The 22,456-nt window shown below is 46.8% G+C and overlaps 2 protein-coding genes, 1 long non-coding RNA gene and 5 other non-coding genes across 9 annotated transcripts in view; 1 reads left to right on the top strand and 7 right to left on the bottom strand.

Moving 5' to 3' along the window:
* The window catches only part of DIPK1B (divergent protein kinase domain 1B), a 104,162-nt gene extending 98,942 nt beyond the window's left edge, over nucleotides 1–5,220 (top strand). For both annotated transcript variants that reach the window (XM_088458767.1, XM_088458768.1), the window contains exon 6: nucleotides 4,207–5,220. In XM_088458767.1, the coding sequence (XP_088314893.1) occupies nucleotides 4,207–5,019 (813 nt within the window). In that variant the 3' untranslated portion in view covers nucleotides 5,020–5,220. The remainder of the gene's footprint in view (nucleotides 1–4,206) is intronic.
* Nucleotides 5,221–9,325: 4,105 nt separating this feature from the next.
* On the bottom strand, nucleotides 9,326–12,894 carry LOC148474337 (uncharacterized). Its single transcript, XR_015872895.1, has 6 exons — nucleotides 12,647–12,894; nucleotides 12,217–12,266; nucleotides 11,879–11,928; nucleotides 10,697–10,732; nucleotides 10,348–10,397; nucleotides 9,326–9,543 (listed from the first exon to the last, which is right to left on the bottom strand). It is a non-coding gene; the product is annotated as an uncharacterized LOC148474337 (long non-coding RNA).
* On the bottom strand, nucleotides 10,189–10,320 carry LOC148474342 (small nucleolar RNA SNORA17). Its single transcript, XR_015872897.1, has one exon. It is a non-coding gene; the product is annotated as a small nucleolar RNA SNORA17 (small nucleolar RNA).
* LOC148474341 (small nucleolar RNA SNORA17) lies at nucleotides 10,527–10,658 on the bottom strand. Its single transcript, XR_015872899.1, has one exon. It is a non-coding gene; the product is annotated as a small nucleolar RNA SNORA17 (small nucleolar RNA).
* LOC148474340 (small nucleolar RNA SNORA17) lies at nucleotides 11,730–11,851 on the bottom strand. The gene has a single exon (XR_015872896.1). It is a non-coding gene; the product is annotated as a small nucleolar RNA SNORA17 (small nucleolar RNA).
* Nucleotides 12,058–12,189, bottom strand: LOC148474339 (small nucleolar RNA SNORA17). The gene has a single exon (XR_015872900.1). It is a non-coding gene; the product is annotated as a small nucleolar RNA SNORA17 (small nucleolar RNA).
* Nucleotides 12,396–12,527, bottom strand: LOC148474338 (small nucleolar RNA SNORA17). Its single transcript, XR_015872898.1, has one exon. It is a non-coding gene; the product is annotated as a small nucleolar RNA SNORA17 (small nucleolar RNA).
* A 3,348-nt stretch (nucleotides 12,895–16,242) lies between the features above and the next one.
* MRPS2 (mitochondrial ribosomal protein S2) lies at nucleotides 16,243–21,763 on the bottom strand. Its single transcript, XM_088458771.1, has 4 exons — nucleotides 21,626–21,763; nucleotides 20,500–20,637; nucleotides 17,922–18,051; nucleotides 16,243–16,862 (listed from the first exon to the last, which is right to left on the bottom strand). Exons 1-4 carry the CDS (start codon nucleotides 21,660–21,662, stop codon nucleotides 16,316–16,318), a joined length of 852 nt encoding a protein of 283 aa, XP_088314897.1. The 5' UTR covers nucleotides 21,663–21,763; the 3' UTR covers nucleotides 16,243–16,315.
* Between the last annotated feature and the right edge of the window lie 693 nt (nucleotides 21,764–22,456).

Below are 22,456 nucleotides of genomic sequence, written 5' to 3'. Positions count from 1 at the left end.
GCAGGCTGGGGCAACGCCCTAGTAGGGGCGGCAGTCGGGACCGACAGACGGTCCGCGATGGACACCAGCACCTGGGAAAACATCGCCCATGGTGGCTCCTGCGAAATGGGAGGTTTAGACGTACCAGGGACCGCCTGGCACCGTCCGCACAGGCCGTCCTGTGACAAATCCTCCCTATCCACTCCTGCAGAACAGCGCCTGCAGGAGAACAATACCGGAGCCCCGGAGTGCTCAATCTCCTCCTCAGACATGACTTAGGAAGAAAACGTGCGCACTCACCAGTGTGCTGAACAACAGCCCACAATATGGCACCGTGTAGCACACAACTGTATGTGACGGACCTCACAAATACGTGATCTATATAGGTGAGGTCAGTAGAAACACCCTTCCCCCGCACACCTGTAGGGCTTGTAGGAGAAGGAAAGGGATAGGTACAGGCTGACAGTAAGTAGAAAAAAGACACAGACAGGCAGCACTAGCAAAAGTCACATACCATGCAGGAAGATATACTCACTGCACCTTTCCACTACAATCAACCTCCCAGATTCAGTGTCTGGGAGGGCTATAGCGCTGTGTACACTGTCCTTCTGCAGGGGAGAGGTACACAGGGGGACCGGTCCGCGTGCTCCCTGAGAGTATCCACGCTGCCACAGAGAAAATGGCCGCTGGAGACCTCAGAGGAGGAGTGGCCGAGTATCTGCAGCTCAGCGACGCCAGACTCCGAGCTGAAAGGCGCGCTGAGCTGAGGGGAGGAGCCGCTGACAGGGAAGGCTTCCTCCCCTGGCTAGCATATTAACCCCCGGGTTGCCGGCATCCCGCTTGCCGCGATATTAACCCTGGTGGTCTAGTGGTCTGGCGGGGTATGCCTCCGCTGGAGGGGGGGCCCGGCGCCACCGCTAGCGCCCCCGGTCTGTCCCCTAGACCGGGGGCATGGGACTGCATTTAAAAGGAACCCGCGCACCGCCGCTAATCAGCGGTGCGCGGCTTACCTGATCTCCCCGGCGTCTTCCGGCAGCAGTCCCGGGGGAAGCCAGAGTCCGGCTAGTACAGACTCTGGCTTCCCCCGCCGCGATCCCCAGTTCAGTGCTGGCGTCGCGGCGCCAGCAGGGAGAAGGAGCGGCAGCGTGGGCGTCTGTACAGACAGCCCAGCGCTGCTGCTCTAGAGAAAAAACTAATAGTAAAAAATAAATAAATTTAACTAAGTTAAATAAAAAAATTAAAAGCTTTAGGGGGCTGCTCCTGCAGCCCACCCCGCAGGGTGACCCGACTCCGGCCGGGCACCATCTAAAACTGAGGTGCCTGTGGCTCGGGGGCGGGGTATAGGGGAGGTTGGACCCAAGTGCATCCTGGGAGCAGCTAAAAGCTTTAACTCCGTGGTGCCCGAGGATCCAGGATCCAGCTATACCCCAAGGTCACCCTGTGGACCCCTATGGACCCTGAAGTAGAAAGCTATAGATACATACAGAATATACACCATACATTAGATATAGCTATAGATGCATACAGAATATACACCATACATAAGATATAGCTATAGATACATACAGAATATACACCATACATAAGATTATAGATACATACAGAATATACACCATACATAAGATATAGCTATAGATACATACAGAATATACACCATACATAAGATATAGCTATAGATACATACAGAATATACATCGTACATAAGATATAGCTATAGATACATACAGAATATACACCGTACATAAGATATAGCTATAGATACATACAGAATATACACCGTACATAAGATATAGCTATAGATACACACAGAATATACACCATACATAAGATATAGCTATAGATACATACAGAATATACACCATACATAAGATGTAGCTATAGATACATACAGAATATACACCATACATAAGCTATAGCTATAGATACATACAGAATATACACCGTACATAAGATATAGCTATAGATACATACAGAATATACACCGTACATAAGATATAGCTATAGATAGACACAGAATATACACCATACATAAGATATAGCTATAGATACACACAGAATATACACCATACATAAGATATAGCTATAGATACATACAGAATATACACCGTACATAAGATATAGCTATAGATACATACAGAATATACACCGTACATAAGATATAGCTATAGATACATACAGAATATACACCATACATAAGATATAGCTATAGATACATACAGAATATACACCGTACATAAGATATAGCTATAGATACATACAGAATATACACCGTACATAAGATATAGCTATAGATACATACAGAATATACACCGTACATAAGATATAGCTATAGATACATACAGAATATACACCGTACATAAGATATAGCTATAGATACATACAGAATATACACCGTACATAAGCTATAGCTATAGATGCATACAGAATATACACCATACATAAGATATAGATACATACAGAATATACACCATACATAAGATATAGATACATACAGAATATACACCATACATAAGATATAGCTATAGATACATACAGAATATACACCATACATAAGATATAGCTATAGATACATACAGAATATACACCGTACATAAGATATAGCTATAGATACATACAGAATATACACCGTACATAAGATATAGCTATAGATACATACAGAATATACACCATACATAAGCTATAGCTATAGATACATACAGAATATACACCATACATAAGCTATAGATACATACAGAATATACACCATACATAAGATATAGATACATACAGAATATACACCATACATTAGCTATAGCTATAGATACATACAGAATATACACCATACATTAGCTATAGCTATAGATACATACAGAATATACACCGTACATAAGATATAGCTATAGATACATACAGAATATACACCATACATAAGATATAGCTATAGATACACACAGAATATACACCATACATAAGCTATAGCTATAGATACATACAGAATATACACCGTACATAAGATATAGCTATAGATACATACAGAATATACACCGTACATAAGATATAGCTATAGATAGACACAGAATATACACCATACATAAGATATAGCTATAGATACACACAGAATATACACCATACATAAGATATAGCTATAGATACATACAGAATATACACCGTACATAAGATATAGCTATAGCTACATACAGAATATACACCGTACATAAGATATAGCTATAGATACATACAGAATATACACCATACATAAGATATAGCTATAGATACATACAGAATATACACCGTACATAAGATATAGCTATAGATACATACAGAATATACACCGTACATAAGATATAGCTATAGATACATACAGAATATACACCGTACATAAGATATAGCTATAGATACATACAGAATATACACCGTACATAAGATATAGCTATAGATACATACAGAATATACACCATACATAAGCTATAGCTATAGATGCATACAGAATATACACCATACATAAGATATAGATACATACAGAATATACACCATACATAAGATATAGATACATACAGAATATACACCATACATAAGATATAGCTATAGATACATACAGAATATACACCATACATAAGATATAGCTATAGATACATACAGAATATACACCGTACATAAGATATAGCTATAGATACATACAGAATATACACCGTACATAAGATATAGCTATAGATACATACAGAATATACACCATACATAAGCTATAGCTATAGATACATACAGAATATACACCATACATAAGCTATAGATACATACAGAATATACACCATACATAAGATATAGATACATACAGAATATACACCATACATTAGCTATAGCTATAGATACATACAGAATATACACCATACATTAGCTATAGCTATAGATACATACAGAATATACACCGTACATAAGATATAGCTATAGATACATACAGAATATACACCATACATAAGATATAGCTATAGATACATACAGAGCAGCGCCACCTAGTGGAACATCAGTAACCAGGGGTCATGTCATTTGCATTGTGCTTTGTTATTAATAGATGCTTAGTAAAGCTGTGACTTCTGTGAGACATTGGCTGTATCCACATTTATATAACTGCAGAATGTTTATTATAATAGTCTATGACAGTGGCACAATAACGGCTTCTGCTGATCAGTCTATATGTACATGGTAAAACCATTTATACACAATATAAACCTGGCTCCTCTTCTCCCCCTACAGGCTAACCTGGGAGACCAGACGTCCCTCGCGGCTTTGGTCGAACGGATTTTAACCATAGCGGACGTTAATGAGGACGGGAAAGTGTCCCTGGCAGAAGCCAAGTCTATCTGGGCTTTGCTGCAGCTGAACGAGTTTCTGCTCATGTTGTCCTTGCAGGAGAAGGAGCACACGTCCCAGCTGCTGGGTCACTGCGGGGACCTCTACGTCACGGAGAAGATCCCGCACGATTCCCTCTACGGCACCCAGATGCCCGGCTTCCTGCAGAACCTGCTGCCTTCTCCCCTGCACAGGATTATCCACCAGTGGTTCGCCCCGGCCTGGCCGAGGCGAGCCAAAATCTCCATTGGGCTGTTGGAGTTTGTGGAGGAGATCTTCCACGGTACCTACGGCAGCTTCTTCATTTGCGAGACCAGCTTCAAAAACATTGGGTACAACGAGAAGTACGACTTCAAAGTGGTGGACCTGAGGAAGGTGGCCACGGAGATGACAATCAGGGGGTTCCTGAAGGGCCGACACTGCGAACAAAACTCGGACTGCACCTTCGGCAGGGACTGCACCGCGGTTTGCGACAAGCTCATGAAACAGTGTAAAAACGACGTTATCCAGCCGAACTTGGCCAAAGCGTGCAAGCTGATGCAAGAATACCTGCTCTACGGCTCTCCTTCCGACTTGAAGGAAGAGTTGCAGAAGCAGCTGCGGACTTGCATGACTCTCAGCGGCCTGGCCAGGCAGATGGAGGTGCACCATTCGCTCGTCTTAAACAACCTAAAGACTTTGCTTTGGAAAAAGATTTCCAATACCAAATACTCCTAATTGGATACATAGATGAGGAGTTCTAGACTCTTCTCTCTTCGGACTGGCCAACATGCCTCCTTCTTACACCTGGCCGCTGAGTGTCTGTCCTGAGATGCTCTTGCGCCGTTTGCGGGCTGACCCGTTCCCTGTGGAGTCTGCACCTGCTGCGTTCGTCTCCAACAAACACTTTACATGTAAATAAAAGGCTTTTATGTGACATGTCCTCTTTAATCTCTTTCTTAGCTGGGAGCTACATACAACACAGCACACGCGTGGTAGTGAGAATAGGTACTTTTATTTAAGTGCTGTGCTGAGATCACATTTAACCTGAACACACATGTGCCCTGTGTGATTAGCTTCAAGCCGGGCTCTTTTATACACACAGCGACCTCATTCTCCTTGATAAACCATTTGTTCCTTATCGTGGGAAAGGTTCCTTCTCCCGAGCTGCAGTCGATGAATGTGATTCTTATCACAACACTTGAAATGATTTCTATGGCAACCTGGAAAGCCGGCTGAGGGCAGCGAATCCACAGACCCCTCTAGTGCCCGAGCGACACATCGGAACACGGCTCAAGACCACTTAGGGCAATGGATTTGACGTATGAATGCTGAAAACATTACCCTATAATCACTGCGCTGTGTCAGGCGGAGAGGAGGAGGATTCGGCGCCATGGCAGAAAAATGTCGTCGTTGAATCTCGTATATAAGCACTAATTTGCAGTTTTAAGAATGGTCATTTATAGATATGGTAAAGTGCGCTCTGAGCTACTGCAAAGTAACATACTCTAGTGAGGCTATAGTTTCTTAATCAGTATATTAATTATTATTGGCCTATTAAAAAATATTTGTGCGATTGGATAAATTATACTAATGTAACTTTTCACCTTTTCCTCATCGCCCTGCGGTAATACAGTCCTGGTGGCTGCGCGTTATAATGGGCCTACGCTTGTGATATCGCTATAAGTCGCGAAATCTGTCAAGACGGTCCGTGGCCGCGCTTTGGGACCTGTTGTACTTTCTTCTATCTCGCTCGTTTAAACGTGGAGCCGTATCACTGGCAGTCACGTGATTCCCCCATAGCCTGTCTTACACTAGCATCAATCACCTCAGCTAGGTTCTAAAAGAAAATATCTCTTTATTAACTTACAACAGGGGGCACATGTGTAGTCTAATACACTTTTCAATTAAACATGTTGATTAAAGAGTGAACGGTGATGTTATTGTGCCCTCTTGTGGCCAGAGAGTAGATTACATGTGGCTGACATAAGTTTTAATAAAGCATCTGGTTTGGCAAGAAAAATAAATTACACGTACATAAAAGTACATGTGAGATGACCTTTACAGCCAGGTATGTGTCTATATATACACATATAACATACACATCGCTCATGCCAGATGCAGTCCTAACCAGCCTTTTCTAACCCTGAGCTTTATTGGAGCTCCATAAATGAACTATCCTGTACTAAAGCATCTGCAGGCTACAGGGCAATGATCAGGCTGGGGCTATGCGATATGGTACCATCATATCAGACAATGGCAAAGTCAGCATTAATGAAGGGGATATTTTTGTCGTAACATTCAAAAAGAAAAAAAAAATAGTGATCCAAACCAGCATTAGATTACACCCCCTGACAGGTAAAACACAGGCGGTAGGATGTATTGCATTAGGGTAGTCAGGGCCACCTATGCGCTATGCGGGCTAGTAATGCTGGACAAAATGTTTTGCGGCCAATATTAGGGGGGCACAGATGTTACCGACTCTGCAACCATTTGCCAAACAAACTCATTTTCCTGGTGGCTCCTGCGATGGAATCTCATTAGGAGCCTTTCAGCACCAACGCTTCTATTAGGCACTGACTTTTACCAATTAACTGGTTCATTTTCCAGCTGGCAGCAGACGTTCAGCTAATGGCACCTTTAGCCCCAATAATGCCCGTTTAATGAGGAAAGATTTACAAGTCGCTGCCTTCGTCAGGCTATTAATCATCGGAGGAGCTCAGACATTTCAGGACTTCACAGAAACAATCTCCATCATTTCGGGGTAATCAGTGGTGTACGCCACCGCGGCGGCAAACGGCTGGAACAGGGTTTTCAGTGTGTGGCATCGCCATCAATAATGAAAGTGACACACTGGATAGACTTATAACCTTGTGACATGACGCCATCATCTAATGAAATCAGCACCCAACATCCCCATTGTGCCAGCTTTATCAGACCCCAATTAGTTTGCGGCTTGGCTATAACTACTGCATTGGGCAATTAGAGATTTTTAAATTGTCCACAAACTACAGTTGACAGAGGCCAGATACCATATCTCCAATCTATTACTCACACAGGAAACCGCAGGGATGAAGGGGGAAAGAAAAAGCTTCTAAAACGCTAATATGAGAGAGCGCAGGGTCACATTGTGCTGCCAGTGTAAGATCTCACCCAGCTCAATGTGCCAGGTCTGCAGTAAGGATTTACTAATTAGTATTCTAGATTATTAAGACTGCAGCATCCGGCCTCCTCCATTAAAAATCAAAGCCCCGATCTGACCCCTCTTTAAATACCTCCCCTCCTATTAGGAGTCAGATAGAAAATCTGCAAACCCTCATCCCCCATATATGAACACCCCACATATCATACCACACATTAATGTCCATCCTCTTACACCAGAGGTTCTCAAAAGTCCGCCATTACATTCCACGTTTTAGGAATATCCAAGCTTGAGTCCAGATGGTTAGATCAAATGGATTGAGGTACTAATTAAGTCACCTGCGCTCAAGCATGGATATCCCTAAAACATGGACTGTAATGGCGGACTTTGGGAACCTCTGTCCTATACATTAGATTATAAACCCAGACGACATTACCATGCTCCAACCCCGTCCTGGCTGCTTCCTGCGCTCCAATCAGTGTGCAGAGATCCCGGCCTCATGATTGGTTGGATGGCCGGCCACTGAAGGTACACGTCAGGCAGCCGGGAGAAGTCGCTGTACAGACGCTCCGACCGGGTTTATAACAGGGGCCTGCAGCAGCCACTTCCCGTGTTCTGGCCGCCAAGTATGTGCAGCTGCGGCAGAGTCCCCGTGCCACCCGGAACAGTCCAACTGGGGGGGTGTGGCACATGTGCCAACCCACTATATAGGGCGATTCCCAAACTCCATTACAGTCCAGGATTTTACAGCTCTCTATACTACAGTCCAGATGGTTACATTGAATTGACTGAGCTGCTAATTTAGTTACCTGTACCCAACCATGGATATCCTTAAGCCATGGCCTGTCAGGGCAGAGTTTGGGAACCTCTGATACAGAGAATTACTAGTATTGAGGGGGGAGGAGAGATATAGAGAGATTCTCTTTTCTGCCCAGGTGAGGCTATAACTGCTGGGGGTGTTATCAACAATATATTACATATATGAGCTTTGTTCTGTACCAACACATAATGGCAGAAATACAGTGAATTAAGAGTATACCGCCAGCCCTGAACACTTATCCGATGACTCCCGCCATTCCTCCCCCCCCCCATATTACCACAGTCACAGAACAGGGGGGTTGCAGCTCTGATTAACCAGCTGGTGTTATTACTAGACCAGAGGGGGGAGATGTCTCAAACCTTGGAGATAAAGTACCAATCAGCTTCTAACTGCCATGTTACTGGCTGTATCTGAAAGATTACAACGCCTGATTGGTTGGCTCATTATCTCGTTACACTGTCTGATACATCTGCCCCAGAGACCCGTGTACACTGGGCACATCCCGCAGACAATATAGGGGTAATTTGGGATAGTGGGCAGCAATGTCCCTTATACATCTCTAAAGTAGTTTATAAAGAAAAATGTGGGCACCGCAAACTGCTCAGTTACATTAGATGAACAAACCTGCCCCGAATAAGCCAAAACCAGACGTTTAACCTGGGTACAAACGCAAAGATCTGTCCAACTAGTTGATTGGTTGGAATGAGAATCTGGTAACGTATGGGGAGTAACTGATGATCAGCAATTTGCTCCTAAATGCCAGAAAACAGATGAAAATGGCGTCAGACAAGTTTGTTAAATGTTTGAGCGAAACAATTTGTTCAAACAACAGTTTTTGTCCATTTTCCGGCGTTTGGGAGCAAATTGCTGATCATCAGTTACTCCCATACGTTACCAGATTCTCATTCCAACCAATCAGCTAGTTGGATGATTGGACATATAATCTTTACGTGTGTACCCAGCTTTAGGTATACAGAACGATTAGAACTCTCCAGAGAGCAGCATAAAGGAACTTAGAGGCCACTGAGGTCCGTAATAAAGATGAGAAACCAGATTAATACATTTTGAAATGAACAAAAATCCAAGTTTTAATAAATTTTATTGAAAGAATTCACAGAAGGAAATAAAACAAAAAACAATTTGAAACATAGTAAAGAGCAGTAAGAGGTTCTTGGTGTAGAGCTTACACTCCAGTGACCGCACCGAACCAGCGAGGGCTGCTCTGGGCTCCTGCAAGTCTCTCGCAGTAACCAGCTCGGTGTATACTCACCCGAATATCTGTATCCTGCTCCCCAGCCACCTACAGACAACAGAAGTCACCATCAGATAGAGGCGTTTGCAGAGGATGAGACCCTATACGGTGGGTTTAGCACCTTACACCCCCCAACAGGCCCTGTAACTACAGGAGCACAAGAATCCCCCTGTACCGACCCCCACAGATCACCAACAGGAGCAACTTCTCTCATAACTAGAATATTCACCATTAATATAAGCAGACATTTATATGGGATAATATACTCCATACCCAGAACTACACCCATATCTAGTGTTCATTCTAGCACCCTGCACCTGTCACACCCCGTGCAGTATATCTTTCCTGCCTGGGGTCTTTCTGCTCTGGTGCTTCTAGCACTCTGGTCTGTGTCAACAATTTGTGCATTGTCTGAGTGTGCTAGAAGCACCAGAACAGAGAGCGACACCCCAGGAGAGAGGAACTGCTCGGACTGTGACAGGTGCAGGGTGCTAGAATGAACAGTAAAAGTCTGAGGCCACGCAGAACGCACAACGCTGCCGGGAGCAGGGAAACGTCAATTTGGAACATCATATTATGAGTCTCATTCCTTATAATGCACAGACCATGGACATCGCAACTCACTAATCCCATTATACAAGAAAATTCCCTTTATTAGAGACCTCACATCTACTAAACCAAACCAGTCATTGGGGTGTTCGGCTGGTAATCATTCCTAGTACCCACATACTGGGCACCGAGCGTAGACACAGCCACGTCCCTCTATGCCACCTAATGACACAGGCATGGAACCAAGGCCAGGCCTGCAACGCCTCTAGGGGCAATAATACACAATACAGCGATGAGACTCACCAGGAAGCGCATAGCCCTATAATCCAGGCATCAGGGACCCCGCTCTTACCCTGCGGACAGACACAGAACAGGTCAGTATACAGCAGTGACACAATGTACCAACAAATGACATTCTGCAGCCGGTTATATTATACAGGTTATGTTACGGAGATATAACTATAATAATGTGACCATCATGGGGTGTCCGGCTGGTAATCATTCCTAGTACCCACATACTGGGCACCGAGCGTAGACACAGCCACGTCCCTCTATGCCACCTAATGACACAGGCATGGAACCAAGGCCAGGCCTGCAACGCCTCTAGGGGCAATAATACAATACAGGAACAGAGCCAGCAGGAACTGCGTACCTGTATGATCCGGGGTTTGGAGACACCGCACTTGTCCTGTAATCAGATGCAGAACAGGTCAGTATAGACGTCAGAGCAGGGATGTCAAACATGCGGCCAGACAGTGTGGGCCCAAATATATATATAAGCTGCGTCCCTCACCCCTGCCATGGCCAGAGCTCAGCTCCGATTGGGCAGGGTTTAATTTAAAACTGATCGCTTCAGAGACCAGCGTTACCAGAGACTAAAGAGGCCTCTGACCACCGGTAACGCGCAGGTGAAGAGCGGCACTGCACCTGCTGCTCTGGATCTAATTAGATCGAGGCAGCGTCTACGCGGGACAGTGGGAGTGATGTCGGCATGGACTGGAGAGGTGCCCAGCAGCCATAGTGAAGAAAGGCAAGTACTGCACAGGTGAGGGGGGCACAGCATAAGGGGCATTACTAGTGGCACAACATAAGGTGCACTACTAGGGACATTACTGAGGGCACTGTATAAGGGGCATTATTGTGGCACTACTAGGAGCTTTACTGGGGACTCTGCATAAGGGGCACTATGACCATTACTGGGGGCACTGCATAAGGGGCATTATTGGGGCACTAGTAGCTTTACTGGGGCATTACATTAGGGGCACTACTAGGGCATTACTGAGGGCACTGCATTAGGGGCATTACTGAGGGCACTGCATTAGGGGCACTACTAGGGACATTACAGGGGGCACTACTAGGGACATTACAGGGGGCACTACTAGGGACATTACAGGGGGCACTACTAGGGACATTACAGGGGGCACTACTAGGGACATTACAGGGGGCACTACTAGGGACATTGCATAATGGGCACAACTTCAGGGGGTATTGCATAAGGGGCACTGCATTGGTTTTTATTAATAAACCTTTCTTGCATATAAGACTTTTTAGTTGTGGCACACACACACTTAGACCTTGAATATTCGGCCCGGTTGGTACTTTGAGTCTGACCTGCCTGCGCTACAGCAATGATGTAACTTATCTGCCTGGTAACTTCTAGTAACATAATTATATTACATTCATGGGGTGTCCGGCTGGTAATCATTCCTAGCACCCACATACTGGGCACCGAGCGTAGACACAGCCACGTCCCTCTATGCCACAGGCATGGAACCAAGGCCAGGCCTGCAACGCCTCTAGGGGCAATAATACACAATACAGCGATGAGACTCACCAGGAAGCGCATAGTCCTATAATCCAGGCATCAGGGACCCCGCTCCTACCCTGCGGACAGACACAGAACAGGTCAGTATACAGCAGTGACACAATGTACCAACAAATGACATTCTGCAGCCGGTTATATTATACAGGTTATGTTACCGAGATATAACTATAATAATGTGACCATCATGGGGTGTCCGGCTGGTAATCATTCCTAGTACCCACATACTGGGCACCGAACGTAGACGCAGCCACGTCCCTCTATGCCACCTAATGACACAGGCATGGAACCAAGGCCAGGCCTGCAACGCCTCTAGGGGCAATAATACACAATACAGCGATGAGACTCACCAGGAAGCGCATAGTCCTATAATCCAGGCATCAGGGACCCCGCTCCTACCCTGCGGACAGACACAGAACAGGTCAGTATACAGCAGTGACACAATGTACCAACAAATGACATTCTGCAGCCGGTTATATTATACAGGTTATGTTACGGAGATATAACTATAATAATGTGACCATCATGGGGTGTCCGGCTGGTAATCATTCCTAGTACCCACATACTGGGCACCGAGCGTAGACACAGCCACGTCCCTCTATGCCACCTAATGACACAGGCATGGAACCAAGGCCAGGCCTGCAACGCCTCTAGGGGCAATAATACAATACAGGAACAGAGAACCAGCAATAACCCCCCCCCCCCCTAGAAAATATAATAATAGCCCCCACCCTCCAGTACTGTCACCCAGCCTCTGACACAAGGGAGCAGCATACTCACCTCTCTCTAGCTCCTGTGGAACTACATCTCCCAGCAAGTCTTGGTTTACAGGGCACGCTGGGGTGCGTAGGACAGTTGTGCAGACACCAGATAAAGGACGTCAGGTGTGGGGCCCCCAGGTTACTCACAGCCAGGGGCCCCTGAATGATCCCGGGACCCTCGCACCCCTCCTCACTTAGCGACTCAGGCACACAGAGGGCGAGGCGCGGCGTGCTGAGCTTTAAATAGCCGTCTACGGAGAGCCGGAGGGGGTCATACGTCCCTGTAGCACTCGCCGGCCGCCGCTAGATGGCGACAGATCCCACACATCGCAAGGAGTCGTAATCCCGTGCAGTACTCCCCGGCCGCCGCTAGATGGCGATAGTTCCAGCACATTGCAATGGATGATTGATAGGTGCAGGTTATTAGCTGGGATCAGTCAGGGCCCAGGGTCATTACAGACTGAATAATCATTGCTGGGAGATGGGTTATATTATAACATGCCAGGATTTGCATCTACCTGTACAGGATTAACCCATACAGGATGAGGGGGGTTAATAATGTCATGGTGGATGGAAAATAATCATTTAGTAAAGGGGGCGATTCATTTGCAGGATACGGAGCGTGGCCTAGCATGTCTGATAGGATAGCCAGCCCCGGTCTGGCACAGAGTTGGGGAAACTCCCCTTTACGAGTCCTGCGTTTGCCGCTGCAGGACGGCTGCGTGTTCTGCGCCTACGCAGCACAGGCCAGTGTTTGTACCACACGTCTTGTTATCAAGCTTAATTTGTACTTACGCACAGCGCCGTAGCAGGGCGACCCACTAGAGAACCCCCCCAACAGGGACGTGCAGTAAGGAGAAACCAAGCCTATCATACTCCCCCTCCCCTATCATTCCCCGTCATGCTCCCCCTCCTCTATCATACTCCATCATGCTCTAGTTTTGATATAAAAACTGTTTTATACATGTGTGCCTCCCCAGCCATTGACCTCACCGCACGTCATTGCCCCCCCAGCACATGCAATGTCATGACATCACACAGCAACCAGTGGGGTATATGCGTAGGCGCAGCAAGGTGGCGCCCAGGCAGGGCCTAAGGGCACACCCATGGCTTTCCTTGCTGCTGGGGATCTCCTCATGCAAAGTGCCATTGAGGTAGCGCCCGTGCCACTTCCTCTGCGCTCTGGGCGGGGGCACCGGTCGTACACCCCTCACTTCGGCCCTGCTCATGTATTTGTAGCGTTATGTAGGGATGGACATTGAATATTGATATATCAGGAATAACGACATTTGGGGTCCAATCTTGATCCAATTTCCATTCAATAATTGTCATTTGTACAGTTTCCACTGCATGCGCTCCGAGAAGTGTTCTGTAAAGGAAAAAGTCTCCAGTGGGCATGCGCTATATGTAAGAACCCCCCACCCACAATAATCACGTCGTACCGATTAGCAAGTAAAGATCCCATATTGCTGGTAAAGGTCGATATGGGATCTCCAATCAGCCATGTCTAACGCCATTCATAAAAGTGTATTAGTATTATACAAGCTGTAACTAAGGGGCGTGTCTAGCGCTAACCATAGGCGTATCTAGTGGCAATGGGGGTGGTATGACTTTATTTTCAAACAATAACCCATTATTAAGCAGTCTCCCAGACATCCGGGAGAGCAGACACGTATGAATACACAATGAGGATGATATATTTCTACATCCCTCCAAACATTTCAGATGAGAGGCTGGAGACAGGGGGTGTGGCCACATCAAAGTGGGAGTGTCCTCATCCACAGGTGCTGCCTCCTATCCCCCCTCCAACCGCACATTCACTGCTGCGCCTCACGGTGGCAGGTTATAAGAATGTTGGTTATTACCATATACTGTATCCTTGCTATGCTTTTTCTTGCTGCTAATGGTATACAGTTATGCAGTACCATATGACTACCACAGCAACCAATCACATGTTGTAGTGAGCAGAGGGGCTTTGGAACGCCCCTTTGAGCTGTTTTTACTCTGCTATCCTCACCCCTCTGCCATCCCAGTTCATGAGGAAAGCAGTGAGGATGGGAGTGTGACTGGCAGCCATGTTGGTCTCCCCTCCAGAGAGACTCTGAAAAGGAGATAGCAATTAGTGGGAGGAACAGCTACCACTAAAAAGGACTATGAGACACATTCTTCAACCTCAACAGATACTTCACTTGGTGTACAAAGAAAATAAAAGACTGTGGGATTGCTGCGATAATACATACACACTGATATATCACATGCAGCTGTGAGACAGTTAGTTACACACAATATGTCAGCCCACGCTGCTGTTTGGAGACGCGCACGTTATCCCGAGGTAGCGTCTACGCTGACAAGCGCAATTCTAGGTCCCCATTTCCCTGTCTCTGGTAACACCCCTGTAAATGGCGCCCGCGTTTCCAGCTGGTGGATCATCCGGAAAACACGCAAGACGTAATGAGTACAAACATCACGTGAATCTCCGCCCTACGCCAGATTTCCAGGCAACACACTCACTCATTTACTTTTCCATTTTACTCCAAAAATGCTGCTTTATAGCCTCATGAGGGTCTTAAATTAATCATAAAAATGAGGCTACATTAACGCTAAGTATCATCTTCAATTACTCTTAAAGGCAAAACTATGTCATATGCCTAATCCGCACGTAGCTAGGCCGCCCTCGATACGCCAGCTCCCCCATTGGAGGACGCTTATGCCCTCGACAGAGGCTGACATTTTGGTCCGGAAATCTATGCGCCGACCTGTAAAACACCATTTACACTTTGATAAAAGATACTCACAGGATGACATTGGTAAGTATCAGTGATCAGGAATCATTTACAAGCGTTTATACATATTACAGGGGTTGGAAACCCCAATCTAATTTTTCATCTCAGTATATGAAATACGGAGGGTCCTCCGGCCAAGCACCGTTACCCGAAGCCGAGGGGTCTGGCGTGAGCTATGAATGTTAGTCTGCCAGCACCGGGAGGCGGCTTCCTGCGCCAGATAACGCATTCCCCGCCCGTATTTGTTATACGTAGGAAGGATTAATGTGTATTGTAATGAAATGTATATATTTCCCCAGGTGCTGTATATTAGTGACTGTATAGAATAACCATTTGCCTAAAACCTATCATTCCATTTACTTACAGTATATCACCCGTATATTGGGGAATTTAGAAGATACCTTTCTTGTCATTATCATGTTTTCAGACTCATAGGATTATCCTGCATATAAAGTTGGACAGTTTATCAGAGCTGCCACGAGGACGATTGGCCACTGCGGATGTTATTGAGCGTTGACGCCGCGCTGTTTGTAGCGCCCCTTCCCGATTGCCAAAAATTAGACGTGAACCTGTGCAGCACTCGCTACATTTTACCCCAGTTATCCTATAACAACTTCCAGTGACTGTAACCGGGACACAAGGCCGCCCTGGTGACTCCCATCTGTGAGGGCTGCTCGGATCACTGGCCACCGACAGCCGTATTCCGCGACTCTCTGCGCCGTTCTTCTCCGGGATAATCTGTTTTTTTGTGCGGTGACCGATGAAAATTATTTCTGAGATTAACTGAACGTGACAACATCTGTGTGACACTATACTACACAAAGACACACAATGACGTTAACGTTTTATTCTTGGGGGGAGGGGGGGAGAAGAGAGTGCCTGCTGACATTTACACAACCACAGTCCTAGGAGTCCGCCGCCATTTTACTTCTCAGTCCGTACAGAACCTCCATTTGTTTCCTTTTGTCCTTTGCCCGGGTGATGGTCATCTTGAAGAGCTGGCAGTACAGCTCCACGGCGGACGGACTGTCGTCGTTCCCGGGCACGGGGTAGGTGATGAGGCTGGGATTGCAGTTGGTGTCCACTATCCCGATCGTCGGTATGTTCATCTTGGCAGCGTCGCGTATGGCCACGTGCTGCTCGAAGACGGTGTTGAGCGTACTCAGGAAGATGATCAGGTCTGGAAGCCGGACCCCGGGCCCGTACTGGATCTTGGAGTTGGTCAGCAGGCCGCCCCGCCAGTAACGCGTGTGGGCGTACTCGCCGCAGTCTTTGGCTAGGTCCTCTACCATGTGCGTGAACTGGCGGTTACGGCAAACAAACAAGATGATTCCTTTCCGGTAAGTGATGTGAGCGATGAAATTCAGCGCCCGCTGTAGGTGCTCCTGCGTCTGGTTGAGGTCTATGATGTCCTGTTGCAAACGGCAGCCAAAGATGTACGGCTCCATCATCCTGGACCAATGAGAGGTTTGATTAAAGATAATCCAATGAACAGTTGTGTTTTATACAAAGCGCCTGATCCCACATCTACACTAATCCGGGACACGTGTTCCATGTGACAGGCGCCAAACGGTGGCACTGCCCGCTGTGACCCCTAAATGTATCCTCAGGTTTCCTATGCTTTCCACAGGCCGGACACCAACATTCCAAACAGCTCTATATCACTGATATGTATCAAGGACTTTGTGCAAACCTCCCATTATGCCACCTCCTATGACGCTGGCGATGAGCGCCCCTCGCCCTGTCAAAATTAGGGATCAGCGTACAAAGAGCAGAGCTCCATTGCTGCCCTGTAACGCCAACACTGAGGATGTCTGACCTATTTCAGGGGCGAGGAAGACATGTATCACGTGTATATCGGGTAACACGTATTTAAATGTCCGAGGATAACACTCACTCTGGTCTATGTTACAGAACTATGTAATATAATAATGGGCTCTATATGGTCTCACTCTGGTCTATATTACAGAACTATGTAATATAATAATAATGGGCTCTATATGGTCTCACTCTGGTCTATATTACAGAGCTATGTAATATAATAATAATGGGCTCTATATGGTCTCACTCTGGTCTATGTTACAGAACTGCGTAATATAATAATAATGGGGTCTATATGGTCTCACTCTGGTCTATATTACAGAACTATGTAATATAATAATAATGGGCTCTATATGGTCTCACTCTGATCTATATTACAGAGCTATGTAATATAATAATAATAATGGGCTCTATATGGTCTCACTCTGGTCTATATTACAGAGCTATGTAATATAATAATAATAATGGGCTCTATATGGTCTCACTCTGGTCTATATTACAGAGCTATGTAATATAATAATAATGGGCTTTATATTGGCCTCACTGTCCGGCACGTATCAGAGCTAATTGTCCCAATATATTATTCCCCCCCCCCCCCCCCCGTCCTATAAGTCCCCGGCGTCTGCCATAACTAACCCCAACCATTAAATGGCAATGTGGTCATTGGCGGCATTAATACTGAGGACGCACCTGTGGCGGCAGCCCATCTTGTGTCCCAGGTGCACCCGGGCATCAAACAAGCTCCTGATGGAGAAGAATTCCTGCACATTAAAGAAATCCGGGTGACTCAGGGGCTCGGAGATCAGCCAGGCGGCGAAATCTGGGCACACAGAGGGAAAAAGCTGAATGTAAAAACATTGATATTATATTTATCTCCAATATCTGCACAAACAGGGTATATACTGTGTGTGCGTGTGTGTGTATATATGTGTGTGTATGATCTATACCATACATACACACACACACACACACACACATCTATATGTGTGTGTATGTATGTTATAGATCAGGGCTTGGCAAATTTTCTACAATCTAGAAGCCAGGATGAAAGTGTAGGAGCCAGACCCCCGTTCTAAAAGAAAAATCCACATTTAATAATTTACTAAATCAGCCCAGCCGCGCTGGCACACTGGGAGCCGCGCTGGGACACTGGGAGCAGAGCTGGCACACTGGGAGCAGAGCTGGCACACTGGGAGCAGAGCTGGCACACTGGGAGCAGAGCTGGCACACTGGGAGCAGAGCTGGCACACTGGGAGCCGAGCTCCCAGTCCCCAGCATAGGGCTTTTATCTCTGAAGCCTGGGACCATGCACCAGCTGCACCTTTACTCCCAGCAGCGCTCAGCTGCTGTTCCCCTTCTTAGTGCTGGGGGTAGAGGGAGCTGGCTCTCCTTGTCCCCCAGCATGCAGGCACCTAGCCCCTGCCTCACCGCACAGGGAGCCGGCTTATCCCATCTTCCTGTGTGTGTGCGTCTCTCAGTACTGCTGCGCTGGGACACTCGTGCCAGCAGCAGCTGCTTCCTGCCGCCTTCAACGCTGGAAATTGGGGAAGCAGGCTCTCCCTTTCCCCCAGCGTGTGCACAACCGGCCCTGTGAAGCTGGGGGCGCCAGGAGCTAGGATCCCGGTCCCCAGCTGGGAGCACAAAGCGGCTTCGTGCGCCCGGTCCCACTCCCAGTGTGGCACTTATTTCAGCCGCCCTTTAATGCTGCCGCTCCCCAGCACCCGGCACACAGCCCCCTTCTGCATCGCTGCGCTGTGGAGCTGGAGGCTCCCGGTCCCCCTGTGTACCACTTAGCCCTGCTGTCCCCCATTGCCGCAGCCACCGGAGATGATGGGGGTTAACACTCCGTGCGGTCGTGGCCACAGAGAGGGCACGGCCGCAATAAAACACTTTTTTTTTTTTTTTTAAAAACCCCAGCGCCTAGCGCCGTTAATACATTTAAAACATGGCGCCTAGCGCCCTTTGAATATGGCGCGGAAGCATGGGGGTTAACCCCTTGAGTGCCACTACCCCACCTGCCCCCCTTGGGCAAATCACCTCCCCTGTCCCCGGTGGCCACATTGCTACCCTCCGCAGCCATAATCCCCAGCCATGCATAGAACCTCTTACCGGAGGACGGAAGAGAGAGCAGAGTCACCGCAGGCAGAGGAGTCAGCGCAGGAGACACCATCAGCACATTGCGCTCCTGTGAAATAGCCGCCCATGAATCTCCGCTTCCTCCAAACCTCCCTCCCAGAAAAATCTGGTCGCCAGGCAACAAAGTATAGTCGCCATGGTGACCTGGCCTCCGGGATTTGTCGAGCCCTGTTATATATATATATATATGTGTGTGTGTGTGTTATAGATGTGTGTGTGTGTGTGTGTGTGTTACGTGTGTGTGTGTGTGTGTGTGTGTGTTACGTGTGTGTGTGTGCCACATACAATGGCACAGGAAGTATTGATCACTGACTGACAGTCTATAGACTGCTTGTGGCTTCCACAAAATGTCCAAAATGTACATTATGTGAAGGTGGATTTACCCCAGTATGCCAGGGCCAGAGGGTTCTGTAGAGCAGGGGTTCCCAATCACGGTCCTCAAGGCACACTAACAGTCCAGGTTTTAAGGATAGCCATAATTGAGCACAGGTGACTTAATTAGTAACTCAGTTATTTTGATTTAACTATCTGTGCTTTAGAATGGAAATCACTAAAATCAGGACTGTTAGTGTGCCTTGAGGACCGAGGTTGGGAATCACTGCTGTAGAGGATGCAGAAAATTAATTATTGGGTAGATATATCTCTCACCAAGATTTGATACATCTTCCCCTCTATCAGGATAACTCAATATGATGCACCTGGAGCAGCTCTGGGCATTACTGTCATTACTATTCTGTTCTACATTTTATAGCTATATTTTTTTTTTTACACATTTTCTATTTTTTGGGTAAACATATGATCTCACCAAGGTGACCCGTCGTAAGCCGGCCGCACACCGCCATACATGCTACCGTAAGAAGCCGGCAACAACCCTATCGCACGTTGGTAAATATGGTGGGAAGTTGATCGTACTAATGGCCCAAACCATGTTGGCAAAGAGACTGAATGTGCCCCCAAAACTTAGATGTGATACAGTCCGGCCTCTGACAGATCCTGGTACTCGGACTGAGCGCGTCCAGCATTATAACGCTCTGCGATCACTGTATATATATATATATCTGGTACAGTAACATGTTCTGTAACGTCACACGTGTTTACAAATAAGCTCACAGAATGCTTGTATGTAACTCACCTTTAACATTCGTCTCTGGCGTTTGATCTTCCGCGGGGGAAGGCGCTGTTCCGTACAACCTGGCACATGGATTTACAGAAGGGATCAGTCTCGGGGAAGCCGCTGTTGGGAGACTCAGGCAGCCAAGTCTCGTGGTCGCTGTAAACCAAAAATTCAATGTTATAAAAAGTTCAATAACATTTAAAAAAATGTCACCATTCGATGACTGTCTGTTTTCGTCCACTGCGCCTTATATAGCCAGGGTCTGACGGAATCGGTAGCCCGATAGTGGAACAGATCCCGGCATTGGCAGGCCGACAGCGCTGGAAATCCCGATCGGCCCTAGGTAAGTATTAACTAACCTAACCTACCCCCCTAACCCTCCCTTAGGGGTGCCTAACCCTAACCTCCCCCCCCAAGTGCCTAACCCTAAGTCCCCCCCAGGAGCCCTAAACCTAACCCCCCCCGGCGGCTACCCACTCTCCCGGGCATTTCACCTTCCCTGGGAAGCCGGCTGTTGGTATAAGGTCAGCCGGCTTCCCGATTGCATCCCGGTCTGACAATCCTACAATCACAGCTTATTATTTAGTGGTAATTAAATAGAATACAGAAATGACCAGCGTATGTATACATTTATAGGAGCACAGACACATTCCTGACAGCCCGACGCTGAACAGCCGGCTACTGCTTTACCCACTTACTTACCAACTGCAGTGACCTGGGCACAATTAGCTATGTGGGGTTACATGCACCAGCAGCAACACGTAATTCAAGCCCAAGTTATTGCACCTGGACAAGACGGCGATTATTTATCACACTGAGGAGTCAGGGCTGCAAATGCAGAGTCCTTATACAGGGGCAGAGGCAGAAAGATTATTACTTACTGAGATTATAATATTGTAAGAGAATTGCAAGCTCTTCAGAACAGGGACTGCAGTGATAGATAGATAGAGCCCATGCAGTGTTGTGTTGTGTTGTGCATGTGTATGTATATATAATATATATATAGCTAGTGCAGGCTCCTGTATACAGGAAGCACAGTTGTCAGTGATCAGCACAGTAGGGGTGAGATACATGCCCAGCACACCATGCAGCAGGGAGGGGGGGAAGCATGTGGCCCCTGGGGCCCCTCCCTGGCGGCACTCACCTGTCCTGAGCAGGGCAGTAGCTGCAGATAGAGCCATGCTGGCTGCTGCTGGGCCCGGGGAAGGTCAGACTGCAACACTGTAACTTCCTCTGTGCAGCTTCCTCTCCCAGCCCGTCACAGCGCCACCTGCCGGACACACAGCATACTGCTCAGGATCATGTCTCATAAGGATCATGTCTCATAGTCAGGAGGGGGGAAGGGGGGGCTACTCACAGTCTCCCCTCTAGGGAAGAAAACACTCATCAGCATATGAGATGGGATTTATTCAATAATCAGCTGTGATTATTATTATTATTATTATTATCCTTTAAGTATATAGCGCCACAAGGGTTCCGCAGCGCCTTACATAGTACATAAACAGATCAGCACACAAGAAAAGTTATTAACAGTACAAACAATGCAGAACAAGTAGATGAGTTATACATTGCTGCATAATGCAGCTTGGTGTCAGCAACCAAGGGTTGGGTGCTGTTGTAAATTAAAGTATAATTAAGTGAAGGAGAGGCACATGAGGGAATAGGGTATTATAATAATAATAATACTAATAATACTACTAATAATAATAATAATAAATGCTGCTCCAGCCAATCAGCTCCCAGCTGTAAACTGTTCGAAAAATGACAGCTGGGAGCTGATTGGCTGGAGCACCAATTATCATACACAGTTACATTTATCACTCGTTTTGGTGCTAAAACTCATTAATAAATGGGGGCCAACAGGGCTGGATTAAGGCTTATGGGGGCCCCAGGGCAACTAAATTGCTGGGGCCCCTTCAAGCCACACGGAGCTGCCCCCCTTCCCCCTAAGCCTTCTGCCCTCCCACCCCCAAAG

Source organism: Taudactylus pleione, unplaced genomic scaffold, assembly GCF_031769625.1.
Source record: "Taudactylus pleione unplaced genomic scaffold, aTauple2 ptg000850l, whole genome shotgun sequence".
NCBI classification, from domain to species: Eukaryota; Metazoa; Chordata; class Amphibia; order Anura; family Myobatrachidae; genus Taudactylus; species Taudactylus pleione.
Note: the sequence above shows the minus strand (reverse complement) of the source record. Positions and strands in the feature narration are given on the sequence as shown.